The 23,193-nt window shown below is 39.5% G+C and overlaps 1 protein-coding gene across 2 annotated transcripts in view; it reads left to right on the forward strand.

Annotated features, from left to right (window-relative positions):
* PID1 (phosphotyrosine interaction domain containing 1) overlaps positions 1-23,193 on the forward strand; it is a 255,971-nt gene that overhangs the window by 96,399 nt on the left and 136,379 nt on the right. For both annotated transcript variants that reach the window (XM_029224464.1, XM_029224465.1), the window contains exon 2: positions 18,385-18,531. In XM_029224464.1, coding sequence (XP_029080297.1) covers positions 18,385-18,531 — 147 coding nt within the window. The remainder of the gene's footprint in view (positions 1-18,384; positions 18,532-23,193) is intronic.

The raw sequence follows: 23,193 nt of genomic DNA on the forward strand, positions 1-23,193 counted from the left end.
TGTCCTATAAATATCAATTAAGTCCATCTTGTTTAATGTATCATTTGAAGCTTGTGTTTCCTTATTTATTTTCATTTTGGATGATCTGTCCATTGGTGAACGTGGGGTGTTAAAGTCCCCTACTATGAATGTGTTACTGTTGATTTCCCCTTTTATGGCTGTTAGTATTTGCCTTATGTATTGAGGTGCTCCTATGTTGGGTGCATAAATATTTACAATTGTTATATCTTCTTCTTGGATCGATCCCTTGATCATTATGTAGTGTCCTTCTTTGTCTCTTCTAATAGCCTTTATTTCAAAGTCTGTTTTGTCTGATATGAGAATTGCTACTCCAGCTTTCTTTTGGTTTCCATTTGCATGAAATATCTTTTTCCATCCCCTCACTTTCAGTCTGTATGTGTCTCTAGGTCTGAAGTGGGTCTCTTGTAGACAGCAAATATATGGGTCTTGTTTTTGTATCCATTCATCCAATCTGTGTCTTTTGGTGGGAGCATTTAGTCCATTTACATTTAAAGTAATTATCGATATGTATGTTCCTATTCCCATTTTCTTAATTGTTTTGGGTTCGTTATTGTAGGTCTTTTCCTTCTCTTGTGTTTCTTGCCTAGAGAAGTTCCTTTAGCAGTTGTTGTAAAGGTGGTTTGGTGGTGCTGAACTCTCTCAGCTCTTGCTTGTCTGTAGGTTTTAATTTCTCCATCACATCTAAATGAGATCCTTGCTGGGTAGAGTAATCTTGGTTGCAGGTTTTTCTCCTTCATCACTTTAAATATGTCCTGCTAATCCCTTTGGGCTTGCAGAGTTTCTGCTGAAAGATCAGCTGTTAACCTTATGGGGATTCCCTTGTGTGTTATTTGTTGTTTTTCCCTTGCTGCTTTTAATATGTTTTCTTTGTATTTAATTTTTGACAGTTTGATTAATATGTGTCTTGGCGTATTTCTCCTTGGAGTCATCCTGTATGGGACTCTCTGTGCTTCCTGGACTTGATTAAGTATTTCCTTTCCCATATTAGGGAACTTTTCAACTATAATCCCTTCAAATATTTTCTCAGTCCCTTTCTTTTTCTCTTCTTCTTCTGGAACCCCTATAATTCGAATGTTGGTGCATTTAATGTTGTCCCAGAGGTCTCTGAGAGTGTCGTGAGTTCTTTTCATTCTTTTTTCTTTATTCTGCTCTGCAGTAGTTATTTAAACTATTTTATCTTCCAGGTCACTTATCTCTTCTTCTGCCTCAGTTATTGTGCTATTGGTCCCGTCTAGAGTATTTTTAATTTCAGTTATTGTGTTGTTCATCGTTGTTTGCTTCATCTTTAGTTCTTCTAGGTCCTTGTTAAATGTTTCTTGCATTTTGTCTATTCTATTTCCAAGATTTTGGATCATCTTTACTATCATTATTCTGAATTCTTTTTCAGGTAGACTGCCTTTTCCTCTTCATTTGTTAGGTCTGGTGGGTTTTTATCTTGCTCCTTCATCTGCGGTGTGTTTTTCTGTCTTCCCATTTTGCTTATCTTACTGTGTTTGGGGTCTCCTTTTTGCAGGCTGCAGGTTCGTAGTTCCCATTGTTTTTGGTGTCTGTCCCCAGTGGCTAAGGTGGTTCAGTGGGTTGTGTAGGCTTCCTGGTGGAGGGGACTAGTGCCTGTGTTCTGGTGAATGAGGCTGGATCTTGTCTTTCTGGCGGGCAGGTCCACGTCTGGTGGTGTGTTTTGGGGTGTTTGTGGACTTATTATGATTTTAGGCAGCCTCTCTGCTAATGGGTGGGGTTGTGTTCCTGTCTTGCTAGTGGTTTGGCATCGGATGTCCGTACTGTATCTTGCTGGTCGTTGAGTGAAGCTGGGTGCTGGTGTTGAGATGGAGATCTCTGGGAGATTTTCGCCATTTGATATTATGTGGAGCTGGGAGGTCTCTTGTGGACCAGTGTCCTGAAGTTGGCTCTCCCACCTCAGAGGCCCAGCACTGACTCCTGGCTGTTGCACCAAGAGCGTTTCATCCACACGGTCCAGAATAAAAGGGAGAGAAAGTAGAAAGAAAGAATTAGTAGAAAGAAAGAAAGAAAGAAAGAAAGAAAGAAAGAAAGAAGGAAAGAAAGAAAAAAGAAGGAAAGAAAGAAAGGAGGGAGGGAGGGAGGGAGGAAGGAGGGAAGGAAGGAAAAAAAGAAAGGAAGAAGATAAAGTAAAATAAAATAAAGTAAGATAAAATATAATAAAATTATTAAAATAAAAAATAATTATTAAGAGAAAAAAAAGAAAATAAATTAAAAAAAACAAAAAAAATGGATAGAACCCTACAACAAATGGTGGAAGCAAAGCTATACAGACAAAATCTCACACAGAAGCATACACATACACACTCACAAAAAGAGGAAAAGGGGAAAAAATCATAAATCTTGCTCTCAAAGTCCACCTCCTTAATTTGGGATGATTCGTTATCTATTCATGTATTCCACAGATGCAGGGTACATCAAGTTGATTGTGGAGATTTAATCAGCTGCTCCTGAGGCTGCTGGGAGAGTTTTCCCTTTCTCTTCTTAGTTCGCACAGCTCCAGGGGGCTCAGCTTTGGATTTGGCCACGCCTCTGCGTGTAGGTCGCCTGAGGGCGTCTGTTCTTCACTCAGACAGGACGGGGTTAAAGGAGCCGCTAATTTGGGAGCTCTGGCTCACTCAGGGCGGGGGGGGGGGGGGGGGGGGGGGTACGGTGTGTGGGGCGGGCCTGCGGAGGCAGAGGCCGGCGTGACGTTGCACCAGCCTGAGGCACGCCGTGAATTCTCCCTGGGAAGTTGTCCCTGGATCCGAGGACCCTGGCAGTGGCGGGCTGCACAGGCTCCCCGGAAGAGGGGCGTGGATAGTGACCTGTGCTCGCACACAGGCTTCTTGGTGGCGGCAGCAGCAGCTTTAGCATCTCATGACTGTCTCTGGGGTCCGCGCTGTTAGCCGCGGCTCGCGCCCGTCTTTGGAGCTCTTTTAAGCAGCGCTCTTAATCCCCTCCCCCCCTGCACCAGGAAACAAAGAGGGAAGAAAATGTCTGTTGCCTCTTCGGCAGGTCCGGACTTTTCCCAGACTCCCTCCCGGCTAGCCGGCTAGCCGTGGCGCACTAACCCCCTGCAGGCTGTGTTCACGCCGCCAACCCCAGTCCTCTCCCGGCGCTCCGACCGAAGCCCGAGCCTCAGCTCCCAGCCCCGCTCGCCCCGGCGGGTGAGCAGACAAGCCTCTCCGGACTGGTGAGTGCCGGTAGGCCCTGATCCTCTGTGCGGGAATCTCCCCGCTTTGCCCCCCCCGCAGCCCTGTTGCTGTGCTCTCCTCCGCGGCTCCGAAGCTTCCCCCCTCCGCCACCCGCAGTCTCCGTCCGCGAAGGGGCTCCTAGTGTGTGGAAACTTTTCCACCTTCACAGCTTCCTCCCACTGGTGCAGGTCCAGTCCCTTTCCTTTTGTCTCTGTTTATTCTTTTTACTTTTGCCCTACCCGGGTTCGTGGGGGGTTTCTTGCCTTTTGGGAGGTCTGAGGTCTTCTGCCAGTGTTCAGTAGGTGTTCTGTAGGAGCTGTTTCACGTGTAGATGTATTTCTGGTGTATCTGTGGGGAGGAAGGTGATCTCCGCGTCTTACTCTTCAGCCATCTTCCCGGAAGTCCTTCTGCCGTGTATTTAAGCTGGTTGTATTTCAGCTTTTTCTCCCTTACCTGACTATGAACTTCATAATATTATCAAGTACCAATAGAATGCCTATAATCAATAGTTTGTGAATTGAATAAAAATGAATTAAAGGGAAATTAGGTTTTATAATAGTCTGGGTTCTTCCAGAAATAGACCCTGAGATTTAAGTGCAAGTAGCCTTTTGGGAAGTTCAGGAAACATTGGTCGGTAGCAGGGAGGTGGGGCAGGAAAGGAGAGGAGGCAGTGAGCTGTGTCATCAAGTTTAATCCTGCGGGAAGTTCTCAGAAATGTGAAAAACCAAGCCTAAAGCCAAACCGAAACAAAAAAGTACCCCGAACTCAGGGTTAAACCACTTGTAAGGATGGGGAGCTGGGGTATTTATACTCTGGCTCTCTGTCATTCACTGACTGAGGACTCCCAACGATGTTCATCCACTGCACTTGCTTCTGTGGCTTTGGGAAAGGCCCCTGGCAGAGAGAAGCAGGTACTGATGGTGAAGTTACAGGGCAGCCAGACATGGGAAGGCCTTAGGGCTAAAGGCAGGGCACCAGGAGTGTCAGCTGTAGGCTTTCTTAGCACTTTGTGACTCAAATAATAGGAAGAAAGGTGACGAATGGTCTTTGTTTGGAATGGGGGAACTCTTACTTCCTCAGTGTCAGTCTCCCTTGTTGAAGTTCAGCTCCATGAATACAGGAAGCATGCTTGTCTTATTCAACACCGTGTACCCAGCAGAGTCTCTGATCCAACAAATGAGAGTATTAATGAATAAGAGTCAAAATAAACCAGCACAGGTTTGAGATGTGTAATTGTGTTCCAGTTCCAGCAATGTCAGAGCAGGTAGGGCACAAGGTGGTAATGAAAGCTGACAAGTATCAGGTGCAGTTTGCCTTCAAGAACTCTTAGAAAACAGACTAACCACAGGGTAGAATTGCTTCTTCAGGGTTCCAGGGCTGCTTATTGAACCACTGGCATTTTCATGACTGTGCAGTTTAGACTCAGATTCAGATCCACTGAACTCAGACGAGCCCAGGGCAAGTCCTGCCCACTTTCTTTGTCTGGTCCTGAGGCATTTAGCATTACCTTGGGTTCAGGTGCAGTGAAAACAAGTAATACTGACTGGCAGTGGCCAGTGATATATCTGTGCCCAGATAAGCTTGAAACCATGAAGAGTCCACATGGTGAGTGCCTTCTCTTTCTGTTATGGGCTGAATTGTGCCTGCTTCTCCCTCAAAAAAGACATGTGGAAGTCCTAATCCCTGTTGCTTCAGAATGTGACCTTATTTAGAAACAGGGTCTTTGCAGAGGTCATCAAGTTAAACTGAGGTCATTAGGATGGGACCTAATCCACTATGGTATCCTTACAAAAAAGGGAAATTTGGACTCAGAGACAGACGTACACAGAGGGAACGTGATGTGAAGACACACAGAGAAGGCAGCCATGTGCCTGGAGTGATGCATCTACTAGCCAAGGAATGCCAGGGCTCACCAGCGGACTCCAGAAGCTAGAAGAAGGAGGGAAGGATTCTCCCCTCAAGCCCCCAAAGAGACCATGGCCCTGTTGACACCTAGATTTGGGGCTTCTTGACTCCAGAACTGTTAGACAATACATTTCTGTTGTTTCAAGTCACCCAGTTTTTGGTACTTTGTTATGGCAGCCCTAGGGAAGTAGTACACTTTCTTTTCTTTTTTCCTTTCTTTATTTTATTTTATTTTTTTGATCAAGACTTTTCTAAATAATTTTCCTCTCCCTCCCTCTCTTCCTCCTACTCTTTCCTTGTTTTCTTACATATGCTGCGTTGATAACATAGTTGACATTTGCTTGTGGGTTCCCTGGAGTAAGAAAGGAAATTCCATTCTTGAACCATTTGGAGGAAAGCAGAAAACCCCTCTTCAGATGTTTGGACCTTTTGGCTGTTACTCAAGAGGGAGTCATTTTCCTCATTGAAATGGTTTGCCATCTCTGCCAGGACTGGGTGGAGATGAGCCTTTTCTGCTATTGTAGTTTGGTGAGACTGGCCTGAGAGATGGCCTACATCTCCTACATGTTGGATCTTGAGGGGCTGCAGGCATGGAGCCCTTCCTTTCCAAGGAAATTTGTGTGATTTCTGTGAACCAAGTATGACCATTAGTAATGGTTCCTTTGGCTGAGAGTTGTCAGCATCCTACACGCGAGGCTGGATTGTTGTCTGGTTGTGGACTTGGACCAGAGATCATTACCAAGGTGATTTTCAGAACCCAGCAGTCTAGTTGATGGTAGTGAGCTGTGGTGTGGAGTCAAGAAATGGAAGGAAGTGAAGGAAGATGAGAACAGGGTGATTTGGGCGTGTGTGTAGTTTGATGGCTTTGTTTTTAAATTCCAATTATGTTGTTTTTCTTTACTCACTTAATCATTCATTTATTCATTAAATATTTATTTCGTGACTGCTCCGTGTCAGGTGCTTTGTGAGGGATGAGGGTTACAAAGAAAAGACAACCTTGTAAACAGTACATTCAGGTGTTATAGGTGTTATGCAAATACTCACTATTGTACAGGTATGGTTCAGGCATAAAGCAGACAGAGAGGTTAATTCTACCTGGGCTGGGAGGTGAGGAGGTTCAGAAAAGCCTTTATAGATGTGATCATAATTGAGAGGACAGTCAACAAAATATTAAAGTTGCTGTCTCCCTCAATGTGGATTAATTTTTGCTCTTTTTAAAAAACTCTCCTAAAGGTATCATGTATAGCAAATGAATTCTCAGTACTCTGTAGATGACTCTGCAGCGTAGCGCTCTCCACTGACCCCTGATCAAAGCAAACTCTGGTCTTGCCAGAGCTCTGTCATGTCACCTTCCTGACCATTTGAAGCCTGGGCACAAAATTATTTTAAGTTTCCTTCCAGCCTGCCAAGATAATGTTCAATCCTGCATCAACCAAAACATTGTCCTATAGAGGAATTTTGTCTAGCAAAAATGAAGCGAAAATAAAACCAAATGTGTGTAGACGTAAATGTCTGTGTGTTCAGAACATTTATCTGCCAGGTCCTGAGGAGCAGGGTATTTACTGACACCATAAAGCCAAGCATTTCAAATGGGAACATTTAGGTGCCCCTGGGGCCACACTCAGGGCCCGAATGAAGTCCCTTGGGAGAATGTGAGAAACAGTCTTCAGAATCTTATGTAATCTTCACTTCTCTGGGCTTTGTTTTCTTCATCAGTGAAATGAGGGAGTTGGTCTAGTTCATCTGGAAGGTGTAGTCTGTATTGCTGGCTAGTTCCTCCCGCAGAGTTTCATGGCTTATGTTTCTACATTTATTTATGAGGGAGGATAGGACCAATATATCTCTAAGAAGAAGTACCTGAGAAGGGAGATAGGAAACTGACCACAATCAGATAGTAGTCAGCATTGGTGACACCGTAAATATCTGAGATGGAAAGAAACAGGGTCTGGAGGAAAGGACCTTTGGAAATGATAGATGATGCTAATAGGCACTTCACAACATTTTATGTGTATCTCCCAAACACAAAGCATTCTTCAGTGCACTTAAGTTTTTAACTGATTAAAAATATGAATTGACGTATGCCTTTGCCTAGAATGCATCACTTTCATCCTATCAACAAGAAAAAGTCAGATAGTTTATAAAATCATAGCTTCTCTTGAATCCATCAAAGAGCCAGGGTCATAGTACATCCAACCAGCCTGCAATATACAGAGGTTAAGGCCTCCAAAAAGCGACTACGTATGAGTTATTGCTCACATGTGGAAGAGGATGGGAGGAAGATGGCCTGTGATACAAGAAGGAAAGAAAAATTCAGCTAAAATTATTAACAGTTTGCTAAAGGTCAATTATGGGCTAGCACAAGAGTTTAGAACCCACAGTGGCTGTATACCCATGGGGGAGTCACACTGTCTTGCAGGCTTCTCTAAACTGACCGCCACTGGGGCTCAGGAGAGGGATTGAGAGGCAGGGTACAGGCCAGAGCAAGCCTCCCTTGACGTGCGGTTATCAGGCACAAAGCCTCACCTCAGTCTTCTCCCTACGAAGCCTAAGATTTCACAGCTAAGGTAGGGTGGCAGATCCTACCTTAGGTGAAGGAGTCAAGAAATGGTGGTTGAAGGTGAAGACCCATTGTGCATAGGTGAAGACCCATTGTAAATTCTGGAGAGGAAAAGAAAAAATCCTCTACATCTAGGGGAAAGGTGAGAAACCAGCCTGGATCCAGAACAGTAGAGGTCCCTTGTAGCAAAGTCAAGACCATTGAGAGCATGGTTTCCAAGACTAAAGGAACAGGACATGCCCTAGAAAGCACCTAGTATCAAGAAATTTCAGTCAACCTTTAGGGGCAGGGAAGAAGTGTCAAGAGAGACTGTCTCACTCAGGTGTACAGAGGAGTCTGAAAGCTGAGGGTGGAGCACGAGTATTGAGACATTCTTCCCAGCAAACTAGACCCTACCCTGAAGACAAAGAAACGCTGGTGGAATTGAAGTCTGTACTACAGCAATAAAGCCCAAACCCAGACGATTTCCAGGCTAGACTGACTTGACACACTGCACTAATGCTCACTAAGCTGTAGAAGGAATGTGGTCCGTTTCCGGTATAAATGCATTTACTACACTACTGAAATGATGTCTAGAATTCAGTAAAAAATATAAGATGTACAAAAAATCAAGAGAAAAAACAATTTGTCTTCTCCATTGTGAGGAGACAAAGCCATTAGTAAAACCTGACTCAGTGGCCACCTGAGTATGGAGTTTAAAATAACTGTCATTAGTATATCAAAGGCTCTAGAGAAAAAAGTGGAGGGCATACATGAACATATGGGGAATTTCAGCAAAGAGAAACTGTAAGAAAGAATCAAATGAAACTGCTAGGGAAAACAAGAACAAAAACAGCAACAACAGAGTAACAGAGATGAAGACAGACTTTAATGAACTCATCAGTAGACTCGACACAACCAAAGGACAAATAAGTGAACTTGAAGATAGGCCACTGTGTTGATTGTATTGACTTTCTGTGTCATATTTCATTGATTTCTCCTTTGTCTTTATTATTTGGTTTCTTTTACTTTTGGGTTTCATTTATTCTTTGCTTTTTTTTCTTAAGTTTGAAGCTGAGTTTGTTGAATAGAGAACTTTCTTCTACAGTTCTAATCTATTTCTAATATTTCTAATACTGGCATTTATGCTATAAAATTTCCCTTAAGTACCATTTTAGTGGCCTCCTAGAATTTTTGATGTATTATGTTTTCATTTTCATTCAGTTCAAACTAATTCCTGTTTTACCTCTTGATTTATTCTTTCATCCATGGGTTATTTAGAAGTGTGCTATTTAGTTTACATATATTTGGAAAATTTACAGGTATTTTTCTGTTATTACTTTGTATAGCTTGAATCCTAAATTTACTTTTTTTGTGGCTCAGCATTTTGTCTGTCTTGGTAAATGTTTTATGTACACTTGAATTCTGTTTTTTGGTAAAGTGGTTTATAATTATCAGTCATGTTAGGTTGGTTGATGGTGCTATTCAAATCTTCTATATCCTTACATATGTCTACTACATATGTACATATCCTATATGTCTACTCATTCTATCAATTTTGGAGAGAGCAGTATTGAAATTGCCAACTGTATTTGTGTTTTTTGTCTACTTATCCTTGTGGTCTATCATATTTATTTGCTTCTTCATATTTAGAGTGAATTTCTTATAGGCAGCCTAGAGTTGGGTTTTGTTTTTGATTTAATCTCACTATATATTTCTTTTATTTGAGATATTTAGGCCATTTACATTTTATACAATTGTTGACACGTTTAATTTTAAATCTTTTATCTTATTTGTTTTCTATTTGTCTTATCTTTTTTTTGGTTAACTTTTTCCTCTATTTCTGCCTTCTTTTTATGATTCCATTTTATCTTCTTTATACTTACATATAACTCTTTGGTTTATTATTTTAGTCATTGCTTTATGGTTTATAGTATATACCTTTAATTTATTACAACCTACCTTCAAATGATATTAAACCATGTCATATATACTGTTAGATCCTTACAATAGTATACTTCCATTTTTACCTTTTCTGACCATTGTACTAGTGTGGCAATACATCTTACTTTGATATCTGCTAAAATCCCGTACCACATTGCTATTATTTTTAGTAATTTTGAATAGTCAAAATTATCTGATAATTATTATAAATTATAGATAATTATTCATTATCTTTGAATGAATTTTAAATTATAAGAAAGAAACTTATTAGTCCATATAGTTACTCTCTTCTCTGCTCTTCATTCCCTTTTATAGATCTATATTTTCATCTTTTCTTTTGCCCAACTGACTTTCTTTAACATTTCTTCTAGAAAAGGTCCACTGGCAATGAATTGTTTCAATTTTATTTTACCTTCATTCTATACCCAGAATTCTTGATTTGCTGTGGTGTAATTTTCTTCTATTTCTTCTGCTTGGGGCTTATTGAGATTCTTGTATTTGTGGGTTTATAATTTCCTCAAATTTAGAAAATTTCTAGCTGTTTCCTCAGTTTTTTTCTTGTTTTTCCTTACTTCTCCTCTGGGGCTCCAGTTATACATATATCAGGATATTTGAAGTTGTCCCTTAGCTCCTTGATGCATTTTTTTTCTTCTTTTCTCTCTGTTGCATTTTGAATAGTTTCTATTGTTATGTCTCCAAGTTCACCAATGTTTTTTTTCTATAATGGAATCTGTTAGTAGCACCCAGTGTGCTTTTCCCCTTTACCATTATAGTTTTTATCTTTAGAAGTTAAATTTGGATCTTTTTATATTTTCAGTATCTCTTCTTACCTTTTGGAATATATGAAATACAGTTTTAATGTCTTTACCTGGTCATTATAACATCTGTGTCATTTTTGGCTGGTTTTTATTAATTGATTTGTCTCTATTATGGGTTCTATTTTCCTGCCTTTTTGCATGCCTGGTGATTTTTGATTGGATGTTAGACATTTTGAATTTTACCTTGCTGGTTGCTGGATATTTTTGTAATCCTATAAATATTTTTCAACAATTTTTGTGGAATTCAGGTAAATTACTCTGAAGTACTTTGATTATTTTGGATCATCTTTTAAAGATCTGCAGGTGGAATCAGAGTGGCATTTAGTCTAGTGCTAATTATTTCCTACTACTGTGACTAGACAGTGAGTACTCTACCCAGTGCCCTATGACTCATGAGTTTTTCCATTCATTGGTGGAAACAGACAATATTGCTGGTTCTGTGTGAGCACCAGCACGTTCATCTCTAGTTCTTTCCAGTGGTTCCTTTCCTTTGGTTAGTTTCCTTTCATGTATGCTTTGATTAGTACACAACTGAATATTTAAGGGGACACGCTGCAGATTTCCAAAGTTCTCTCTGTGTGCAGACATCCCCTTTTATTTGTCTCCCTGGGCTTTCATCTCTGTCACCTTTAGCTCAGGGACTCTGCTGGGCCCTTCTCCTCCCTTCATGGCAGCCTGCAGACTCCCTCAAGGTAGTAAGCCGGACAGTTGTATAACTTATTTGTGTCACATCTTTCAGAGATCACTGTCCTTCATTGCCTGATATCCAGTGTCTCACAAACTGTTGCTTCATATTTTTTTTTCTAGTTTATTTGGTTGTTTAAGGTGGCAGGATCTATTTGGTTCCTGTTACTCCATCTGGATTGAAACCGAAGTAAAAAATATTGATCTTTAGCAGTTTAATTGAATTCAGTGCAATAAGACACTCATACACCAGGAGCATGTGAGAATAACTTAGAGAAGAACAGATTTCTAAATGCTTATTCCTATCCCATACTTAATTATGTGGAATGACCAGACAGTTGGTCCATTTTATTAATACTTCTCTCTATCATTCACTCACACTCCGTTAGTTGAATATTCATAATTTAAATATAGGTATGAGTTAATTCAGCTGTACTTGAATTTTTTTCATGAGTGGGTGGAATTTTTGTTCTATGCTCCTAGCATTTGTCGTTTTCCATCAGGGGTTGCAAATTCAAATGCCTGTAAGGGTCAAGCAAGTATAGGAGTGAAGTTGGTAAAGCATAAATAGTCACTGGTCTTTATTTATTTATTTTTTATTTTTGGCTGCATTGGGTCTTCGTTGCTGCACATGGGCTATCCCTAGTTGTGGCGAGCGGGGGCTACTCTTCATTACAGTGTGCAGGCTTCTCATCGTGGTGGCTTCTCTTGTTGTGGAGCATGGGCTCTAGGCATGCAGGCAGCACGCAGGCTAGGTAGTTGCGGTGCATGGTCTCAGTAGTTGCAGCGCGCAGGCTCTAGGGCTCAAGGGCTTCAGTAGTTGTGGCTCGTGGGCTCTAGAGCGCAGGCTCAGTAGTTGTGGCACACGGGCTTAGTTGCTCTGCGCTATGTGGGATCTTCCCAGACCAGGGGTTGAACCCGTGTCCCCTGAATTGGCAGGCGGATTCTTAACCATTGAGCCACCAGGGTAGTCCCACTGGTCTTTAGTATAGAAGGGAAATCTGGCACTGGCAGAAGGAGGGACCATGGTGAATTGCAGGGGAAAACGCCTAAGTAAATAAGGGCGTTTGCAACAACCAGCTGGAGCTCATTGTTGCCCTGAGGGAATGCAAGTTGCTTTTGTAGACATTCTGATCTTTCAAGAGAAGCAGAAATGCAAATTTTAGTCATATGTATCTCAGTTTTTGAATACTACTTCAAATTTTGATCATAAAGCAGTCTGTGAATCAAATAAAACTTATTTACAGGCTAAGTATGCCTTCAGGCTGTGAGCTTGCAACCTGTGTTCAACAATAAATTGTTTAACTGTTAACATATACAAAAATAGTTTAGAAAATTATAGAAACCTCTGAAGCTAGGGATACAGCACATAGGTATTTTTTTGTGTGTGTATGTGCATATGTATGTATTTCAGATCAGTAACAAAAAGTAAATAAGTAGATACACACACACAAACACACATGCACACACTTCCCTGAGTGAGTCTTTCACAAGCCTTGGGGGCTTTTTGCATACTCTGTGGGCATGGAGTTATTTTTATGCTTCTCCCACATAATCTCTTGAGAGAATCTGTGATATTCAAAAGAAATCTTCCATAATTAAAACTGCATGAATAAATATGGGTGTGTGAACATGAGTATTTTAAGTTAGTTTAATAATAGCTATCAGTTTAATAGATATAGACAGTCTTAAATTTATGAATATCTGGATGTAGGCCTTTAAGCTGTAACTTTTTTGAATATGGCAGTTACTAGGATAATTTGCAGCAAGAAGCTTCATGCCAAATTGGTGTATGTCTTTCTTTTCTTGAAATACCAGATCAACACAAATTGCATTAAAAATTTAATTCTTGAAATAAAAGAGTGCAATTTTGTATATGCCTACTAGATTTGGAGAGATTATCCAACCCTGCTTTACTTTTAAAAAGGACAAAAACTAATAAACAAAACCTTTGCACTAAAATGTGTTTAAATGAAAGTTGAATTTAAGTAAAATTTTCTTTTATTCACTCATGTAATTATTCCTAATCATCTAACAAATCATTTGCTGTTTATTTAACAAAATATTTTTCTCATTTTTATGGGATTTTTTTGGTAAAGGTGCTAGAATAAATATTTAAAAGCAGAACTCTGAGAATATACATTAAATAGAAGCAAAAGATTATTAGATCTAATTTATGAAAGGACACAAAAGTCATCACACCTGTTTCTTTATTCATATGTGGGGCCTGAATACACTTGTTATTTTAAAAGACAATATACAATGGTATACAATGTATATGGTATACAATGTAAGGAAACCACAACTGAGTTCCACTAATTCTTACAGAACCCTAAAGTAATAAAATGATTATGCGTAGAAAGTCAGAGCCCTACTGATTTTTGTACACTTGTACAAATTAACATTTGTTTGGGGTACTGAGTATTTTTCCATTAATTCCATTCACCCACTTGTTCCTTGCGGTTCTCTTGAGAACATTTGCAATATTTTTGAAGCTTGATTAGGGCATTACTGAATCAGTAATTTGCAAGTTAAAACTGACCATTTTAGTGAGCCTTCAAAATGCAAAGATGAGCCAGGGATTAAAACCTTTAATGCCTTCCCTCTAATTTGTGTGAAGACAGTGTTCCAGTTATCTTAGAAAAAGAGGAGGCAGGATTTGCCTTCCAAAGAAGTTCTGTATTTTGGATGCAGAATCAATACAAAGGTGAGATACACTGGATTTGAATTGGTAAAATATGTAAATCTCTGCCTGCTAAACTGTCAGAGATTAATGTCTGAATAGGAGTAGGAAGCGCCAACTGTAAAATTATACAGGGCATGCGATTACCCCATCTGCATAATGGGGCTTGATTTAGAGGCTCTATTTTAGGATCGCACATAAAGCACCAAATGTAGAAAGCAGAGCTTTGTTTAATTTGTCCTAGGCAGTGCCCTAATTTTCTACAACACTATTCACGTCCCTTCTTTAAGAATGAATAACACATTTTCTTTATGGAACCCTGTGCATCCGTCATTTGGGGACTGTAGCTTTTCCAAGCTACTCTATTAGATTGCCCTTGTGTTGCCTTTTTATGATGCTACTGGATTATGTTATTTGAGGTTGCATTATCTTTATTGCACTTGTATGTCCATGCAAAGAACAAGTGATATTATTTTTGACTGGTCATAACAAGCATTTTAAAGTTGACAGATGAGAAAACTGAGGCCCAGGAAGTATAAGGCCATGCAGTTCTGACAGAGTCGGTTAGAGCAAATGGGTCTTGGCTACTCAGCAAGAATTGTGTTATTATTGCAGGTACAGTATTCGACTGTCTCTTGAGACTTGGGATTCCTCTTATTTTGGCAGTAGCTCAGAGAGCTTTGCCTTAAATATTAATAACCTAGGGACTATAATACTTTCTTTGGATTATTATTTGGTGCTTGGTCATTACGGCTCAGCCTATTCCAATAACTAAGTGCAAGATTCACTATTTTTTTTTAAAGATAATGTTGCTATTCATTTATGCAGATTAACATTTATGAGGTCCTTTTAAAACTTTTATCTCCGTTTTATTTTTACAGATGATTTTTTATTAAAAAGTAGTTTTGTATTGGTGAGACTCTGAATTTTTTGGATCAGACAACTAACTCAAGCTCACTTAAGCATAAAAGCCACTGTATTGGTTCATTCTGTCAGTAAGTCTGTGGATAGATCTGAGTCAGATGCAGCTGGATCCAGGGGCTCAGCTTTGTCGTCTGTGACTTTCCATTTCTAAGCTCTCCTGTTGTCTCTGTGTGGTCTTACCATTCACCGACGGACCTCGTGGGAAGAGAAGGTCAGCAGCAGCTCTGAACTCTTTACCCCCTTTTAGCAAAAAACCTACATTTCTGTTCAGCCAATCTTGAGTTTCATCTGAACCAATTCCTTTGGCCAGGTACATGGGGTTACTCAGATGGTCAGCCTGTGTCACGTATCCTTTCCCAATGTTAGGAGGTGGGGAATTATGAATGACAGCCCCATTTCACAAAGCAGCATATGGTAGAGGAGGAGTTTCCCTAAGGGGGGGGCAGAAGGGTGCTCTGATAAGCAGCTTTAGCTGTTACGCTTCGACCACTGAAGGTTTACAAAACAGACTCAGAGTTACATAAAAATGTTAATTTTCTGTAGAACTATGTATTGTTGTAGACTCAATGATTCAGCACATAATCTACATTTTATTTCCTTCTTTACTTTCATCCTTTCACAGTGGACAAAAAGGACAATGCCATTAAAGAAAAAGAAACACTTTTTTTCTTTAATGTTTTAAAGACATTAAAAAAAAACTTTCTCTATTTCACTTTCAAATGTTGTCTTAGCCTTTTTCTTTAGCTCTTGTAAGGAACTTCTCATGTAGGATTGTTGTCATTTGATTTCACAGTCTCTATTGATTGTGAGAAATCTTTCAAGCAGAGGTTCCCATTTTATTTCTGTTCCAGCTGTGCTTCTCACAGTGCTGGCTGAGTGGGCTTGTTGAGTAAAGGTGGATGGTTGGATTGGTGAGTGATTACAGGGCAGCTATCTACCTGGCTGGAGATGCCCAAACTCTGTAGAATTATGTAGTTGAGGTTACACCACACATTGTGTTGAAGTTGGAATTTGAGCTCCCTTATTTTCCTATCCCTAAGCTTATTTCTTTTACTTAGCTCCCAGGCAAGGGGGCCTTACATGTGCCCATCTGTAACTTCCAGTCTCTCTGTGTGCCTGGTAATTGAACCATTTGGCTCTGACAGGAATTACAGTGGGGACAGGAAGACAGTGTCAGAACTTCTGGGCAGCTTGATTGTCCAACCCGCATGAGAACAGGGCCACTTCTAGTGCCATCTTTGGGACCTTCCTGTGTGGCACGAGTCAGGCTGAGTTGAGCTTCAATTTCATGTACCCCTCGTAGAGCGCCAGCAAAACGGCAGCCGAGGGAGAGTGTTCCCACTTGCTCATTACTTTGTCTTCTGAGCCCCTCTCCCTTCATCATCTTCATCCCATAGCTCCAGATAGTTGCTCACAGAGGCAAACTAACTTCAGCTGTCCCTCCCAGGGATCTCTGTTGCTCTTCCCAGACCACTTTGCAACCCTAAACCTGCACCCTCTTGGACTGGAATCAATTAAGAGCAAAGATAGAAACTTCCAGATTAATATGAAGACTTGCATTTATGCAATTAATATGAAGATTTCCTTACATTTAAAAAACTGCAAATCACTACTCCTTGGGGGACCTAAGTGCAAGTCTCTCTCCCATTTAAAAAATATCAGAGCTGGCAACTTTGTATTCTAAAACGTGGCTTTATCAGTTAGGGTTAAGTCAGAAAGACAGAAGTACTAGGAGATATATATTAAGAGGTTTATTCAAGGAGTTGGCTTATGTGATTGTAGGGGCTAGCTAAGCAAGTTTGAAATCCTTAGGGCAGACTGTCAGGAAGGGTGGGCTGGAACTCTGACATAGACTGAAATAGCTATTCACAGGTGGAATTTCTTCTTCAGGGAAGCCTCAGCTCACCTATTAAAGCCTGTAAATTGATTTAATCAGGCCCACCCAGATTATCTAAAATAATCTCCCTTACTTCCATTCAACTGATTATGGACTTTAACCACATTCACAAAGTACCTTCATGGCAGTACCTAGATTAGTATTTGATTGAATATCTGAGCATGGTAGCCTAGCCAAGTTAACATGTAAAACTGATCATCAAAGTGGTCAGTTGGAGTTCTAGTAGATTCTGTGTGGACTTGTGAAATGCAGGCCTTGAAATCCTGATACAGATTTCAAAACCTCTACTGCCTTTATATTGAATTGTATGGGAACTGTTTTTGGTGATTTATATTTAGGTGAATGTACTTGTGTATATATGTCATCATTCACTTCTTTCAGTACTGTGTTTCACAAACCGTAGCAGGTCCAGAAAGATCAAGTTGGATGAAGTAGTGAGCAGGTATACTTCATGAACCCTGGTTTATAGATCATTATTTTTACATTTGTGCTGTGTATTTTTCTTTCATTTTATTACCTGCATTACCTTCCACAAATACTCCTTGGACATCTGTGAGGTTTCAGGTGATGTTTTAGGTACTTGGGAGACTTCATTGATTCAAACAGCTTCTACTGAGTATTTATGTGCACCAAACTTAGCTACATAATTTGTGGGGCCCAATATAAAATGAAAATCAATGTCCTCCATTCAAAAAGTAGAAAAAAGTGCCATTAAAAGTACTGACAATAAAGCTTTTTCTTTTCTTCCATGAATGTCTCTCTGGAATCATGGTGGTTTTCCTTCCTTTTTTTTTTTTTAATTTGCTGTTTAATCCTGTTCTAAGTTTAAAAAATTTTTTAAATTTTAGATTATTGACATGAATTTATCATTCATCATTTATTGGACCCAAGTAAATGGGAGGATAATGGATGGAAAATGAGATTAGAGCCACTTTGGGTCCCTGAATCATTCATGGGCTTGAAGGCCAAAGTAAGGACTTAGAATTTTTCAGTGAGGAGTGGGGAAGACTTGGGAGACTTTTGGCAGAAGCGTGACAGCCATGGTGGGATTTTAGAAGGATCCCCTTTGGCTGCTGTGTGGCAAGGTTGGAAATGGCAGGATTAGTTTGGGAGCTGCTATAATAGACCAGACAATGATGGTGCCTGGATTGGGTATATAGATAGATAGTGGTGATTAAACATGGCTGGACTCTGGGCATATTTCAAAACTAGTGCCAACAGGAGTTGCATATAGAATGAATATTTACTTAGAGTCCTGGCCTGGGGCAGCAGATAAAATTGTCCATTGAGAAACAGCGAATTTTCTAAAGTTCTACAGCCAATGCATGGCAGAAGTAGAGAAGGCAGAAAACAGAAGTCCTGTGTGTGTGTTTTTCATCAGCTCTTCTCCTTTTTCATTACCTCTAGACTTTCCCCAAAGTATCTCCTGTAACATCCCCTTCCCAATGTCTTCACTTATTTTGCTGAATTCAGCATGGATTACATGTCTAGAATCTCATCTATACGTATCGCTTTGGAAGAACCTCTCAGAGCAAGGTCCTGGTGACTCACCACTGCCCCATGTTTTCATGGCATGTGTGTAGGGGTTGGCTGTCTCTCACAGTTTCATTTTGGTGGTATCCTGACAGTTTTTTCCTTCTATTTCACTTGATACCTTTTGGCCTGCTCTAGTAAAACAGAATTCATAAAACAAAGATTTTGCTACTGGGTTTGCTGTACAGTTGCACCCTGTATAATTCCAAATGAGTTAACTCTGTTTGGTTTTTTTTTCTGCTTTCCAGCACTTTCAGACCATGCTGAAGTCTAAGTTGAATGTCCTAACACTGAAAAAGGAACCTCTGCCAGCAGTCATTTTCCATGAGCCTGAGGCCATTGAGCTGTGCACCACCACGCCCCTGATGAAGACCAGAACTCACAGTGGCTGCAAGGTATGAGGCAAATGGCCATCAGGGAACCTCTTGGTGGGGCAGACAAAAGGATGTGTACCCTTAAGGCTCTTGTTCAAAGTGATAACTTTTTTAGGAATGAAAATATCAAACGACTAACAGAATAAGCTCATTGAGTGACGGTAGTCTGAATCCATACCCTGCTCTATTTTTCTTGATGATATAGCACTCTTCATCATTTTGGGGCTCACATAAAGGTATAAGTTTGGTATGTGTGAATGAAGTAGTTTTCTTGCCATATTTTCTTTTTTTTTTTTTAAACATCTTTATTGGAGTATAATTGCTTTACAATGTTGTGTTAGTTTCTGGTGCATAACAGAGTGAGTCAGCTATATGTATACATATATACTGACATCGCCTCCCTCTTGCGTCTCCTTCCCACACTCCCTACACAACCCCTCTAGGTGGTCACAAAGCACCGAGCTGATCTCCCTGTAGGATGCAGCTGCTTCCCACTAGCTATCTATTTTACATTTGGTAGTATATCTATGTCCGTGCCACTCTCTCACTTCGTCCCAGCTTACCCTTTCCTCTCCCCATGTACTCAAATTCATTCTCTACGTCTGCGTCTTTATTCCAGAATCATTCATCAGAACCATTATTTTTTTTAGATTCCATATATATATGTGTTTGCATATGGTATGTGTTTTTCTCTTTCTCACTCTGTATGACAGATTCTAGGTCCATCCACCTCACTACAAATAACTCAGTTTCATTTCTTTTTATGGCTGAGTAATATTCCATTGTATATATATGTCACATCTTCTTTACCCATTCATCTGTCGATGGACACTTAGGTTTCTTCCATGTCCTGCTATTGTAAATAGAGCTGCAATGAACATTGTGGTACATGACTCTTTTTGAATTATGGTTTTCTCAGGGTATATGCCCAGGAGTGGGATTGCTGGGTCATATGGTAGTCCTATTTTTAGTTTTTCAAGGAACCTCCATACTGTACTCCATACTGGCTGTATCAATTTACATTCCCACCAACAGTGCAAGAGGGTTCCCTTTTCTCCACACCCTCTCCAGCATTTGTTGTTTGTAGATTTTTTGATGATGGCCATTCTGACTGGTGTGAGGGGATACTGCATTGTAGCTTTGATTTGCATTTCTCTAATGATTAGTGATGTTGAGCATCCTTTCATGTGTTTGTTGGCGATCTGTATATCTTGTTTGTTTTTTACATATTGAGCTGCATGAGCTGCTTGTATATTTTGGAGATTAATCCTTTGTCAGTTGCTTCATTTGCAAATATTTTCTCCCATTCTGAGGGTTGTCTTTTCGTCTTGTTTATGGTTTTCTTTGCTGTGCAAAAGCACTTAAGTTTCATTTGGTCCCATTTGTATATTTTTGTTTTTATTTCCATTTTTCTAGGAGGTGGGTCAAAAAAGATCTTGCTGTGATTTATGTCAAAGACTGTTCTTCCTGTGTTTTCCTCTAAGAGTTTTATAGTGTCTGGCCTAACATTTAGGTCTTTAATCCATTTTGAGTTTATTTTTGTGTATGGTGTTAGGGAGTGTTCTAATTTCACTCTTTTACACGTAGCTGTCCAGTTTTCCTAGCACCACTTATTGAAAAGGCTGTCTCTTCTCAACTGTATATTCTTGCCTCCTTCATCAAATGTAAGGTGACCATATGTGCATGGGTTTATCTCTGGGCTTTCTATCCTGTTCCGTTGATCTATATTTCTGCTTTTGTGCCAGTGCCATACTGTCTTGATTACTGTAGCTTTGTAGCATAGTCTGAAGTCAGGGAGCCTGATTCCTCCAGCTCCGTTTTTCTTTCTCAGGGCTTTGGCTATCCAGGGTCTTTTGTGGTTCCATACATATTGTGACACTTTTTGTTCTAGTTCTGTGAAAAATGCCATTGATAGTTTGACAGGGATTGCATTGAATCTGTAGATTGCTTTGGGTAGTATAGTCATTTTCACAATGTTGATGCTTCCAATCCAAAAACATGGTATGTCTCTCCATCTATTTGTATCATCTTTAATTTCTTTCATCAGTGTCTTATTGTTTTCTGCATACAGGTCTTTTGTCTCATTATGTGGGTTTATTCTTAGGTATTTTATTTTTTTGTTGGGAGTATTTCCTTAATTTCTTTTTCAGATTTTTCATCATTAGTGTATAGGAATGCAGAAGATTTCTGTGCATTAATTTTGTGTCCTGCTACTTTACCAAATTTATTGATTAGCTCTAGTAGTTTTCTGCTAGCATGTTTAGGATGCTCTATGTATAGTATCATGTCATCTGCAAACAGTGACAGCTTTACTTTTTCTTCTCCAAATTGGGTTCCTTTTATTTCTTTTTCTTCTCTGATTGCTGTGGCTAAAACTTCCAAAACTATGTTGAATAATAGTGGTGAGGGTGGGCATTCTTGTCTTGTTCCTGATTTTAGTGGAAATGGTTTCAGTTTTTCACCACTGAGTACAATGTTGGCTGTGGTTTGTCATATATGGCCTTTATTACGTTGAGGTAAGTTTCCTTTATGCCTACTTTCTGGAGAGTTTTTATGATAAATCGGTGTTGAATTTTGTCGAAAGCTTTTTCTGCATATCATATGGCTTTTATCCTTCAGTTTTTTAACATGGTTTATCACATTGATTGATTTGCATATATTGAAGAATCCTTGCATTCCTGGAATAAACCCCACTTGATCATGGTGTATGATCCTTTTCATGTGCTGTTGGATTCTGTTTGCTAGTAGTTTTCTGAGGATTTTGAATCTATGTTCATCAGTGTTATTGGTCTGTAGTCTTCTTTTTGTGTGAGATCTTCATCTGGTTTTGTTATCAGGGTGATGGTGGTCTCGTAGAATGAGTTTGGTAGTGTTCCTCTGTCTGCTATATTTGGAAGAGTTTGAGAAGGATAGGTGTTAGTTCTTCTCTAAATGTTTGATAAAATTTGTCCGTGAAGCCATCTGGTCCTGGGCTTTTGTTTGTTGGAAGATTTTTAATCACATTCTCAATTTCAGTGCTTATGATTGGTCTGTTTTTATTTTCTATTTCTTCCTGGTTCAGTCTCAGAAGTTTGTGCTTTTCTAATAATTTGTCCATTTCTTCCAGGCTGTCCATTTAATTGGCATAGAGTTGCTTTTAGTAATGTCTCATGATTCTTTGTATTTCTGCAGTGTCATTTGTTACTTCTCCTTTTTTATTTCTAATTCTGTTGATTTGAGTCTTTTCCCTTTTTTCTTGCTGAGTTTGGCTAATGGTTTATCAATTTTGTTTATCTTCTCAAAGAACCAGCTTTTGGTTTTATTGATGTTTGCTATTGTGTCCTTCATTTCTTTTTTATTTCTTTCTGATCTGAGTTTTATGATTTCTTTCCCTCTGCTAACTTTGGGTATTTTTTGTTCTTCTTTCTCTAATTGCTTTAGGTGTAAGATTAGGTTGTTTATTTGAGATTTTTCTGGTTTCTTGAGGTACGATTGTACTGCTATAAACTTCCCTTTTAGAACTGCTTTTCCTGCATCCCATAGGTTTTGGGTCATCGTGTTTTCATTGTCATTTTCTTTTAAGTATTTTCTGATTTCCTCTTTGATTTCTTCAGTGATCTCTTTGTTATTTAGTAATATATTGTTTAGCCTCCATCTGTTTGTATTTTTTACAGTTTATTTTCCTGTAATTGATATCTAGTCTTATAGTGTTTTGGTCAGAAAAAATACTTGATACAATTTCAGTTTTCTTAAATTTACCAAGGCTTGATTTGTGACCCAAGGTGTGATCTCTCCTGGAGAATGTTCCATGAGCACTTGAGAAGAAATTGCATTCTGTTGTTTTTGGATGGAATGTCCTATAAATATCAATTAAGTCCATCTTGTTTAATGTATCATTTGAAGCTTGTGTTTCCTTATTTATTTTCATTCTGGATGACCTATCCATTGGTGAAAGTGGGGTGTTAACGTCTCGTACTACTATTGTGTTACTGTCGATATCCCTTTTTTTGGCTGTTAGCATTTGCCTTATGTATTTAGGTGCTCCTTTGTTGGGTGCATAAATATTTGCAATTGTTATACCTTCTTCTTGGATTATCCCTTGATCATTTTGTAGTGTCCTTCTTTGTCTCTGGTAATAGTCTTTATTTTAAAGTCTCTTTTGTCTGATATTAGAGTTGCTACTCCAGCTTTCTTTTGATTTCCATTTGTATGGAATATCTTTTTCCATCCCCTCACTTTCAGTCTGTATGTGTCCCTAGGTCTCAAGTGGCTGTCTTGTAGACAGCATATATACGGGTCTTGTTTTTGTATTCATTCAGCTAGTCTGTGTCTTTTGGTTGGAGCATTTAATCCATTTACATTTAAGGTAATTATCAATATGTATGTTCCTATTATCATTTTCTTAATTGTTTGGGGTTTGTTATTGTAGTTTTGTCCCTCTCTTTTGTTTCGTGCCTAGAGAAGTTCCTTTAGCATTTCTGTAAAGCTGATTTGGTGGTGCTGAATTCTCTTAGGTTTCCTGGTCCGTAAAGATTTTAATTTCTCCGTCGAATCTGAATGAGATCCTTGCTGGATATAGTAATATTGATTGTGTGTTTTTCCCTTTCATCACTTTATGTATGTCCTGCCACTCCCTTCTGGCTTGCAGAGTTTCTGCTGAAAGATCAGCTGTTAACTTTATGGGGATTGCCTTGTATGTTATTT

Source organism: Monodon monoceros, unplaced genomic scaffold (assembly GCF_005190385.1).
Source record: "Monodon monoceros isolate NGI ecotype Baffin Bay Population unplaced genomic scaffold, NGI_Narwhal_1 Super_Scaffold_16, whole genome shotgun sequence".
In the NCBI taxonomy this organism is placed as follows: Eukaryota; Metazoa; Chordata; class Mammalia; order Artiodactyla; family Monodontidae; genus Monodon; species Monodon monoceros.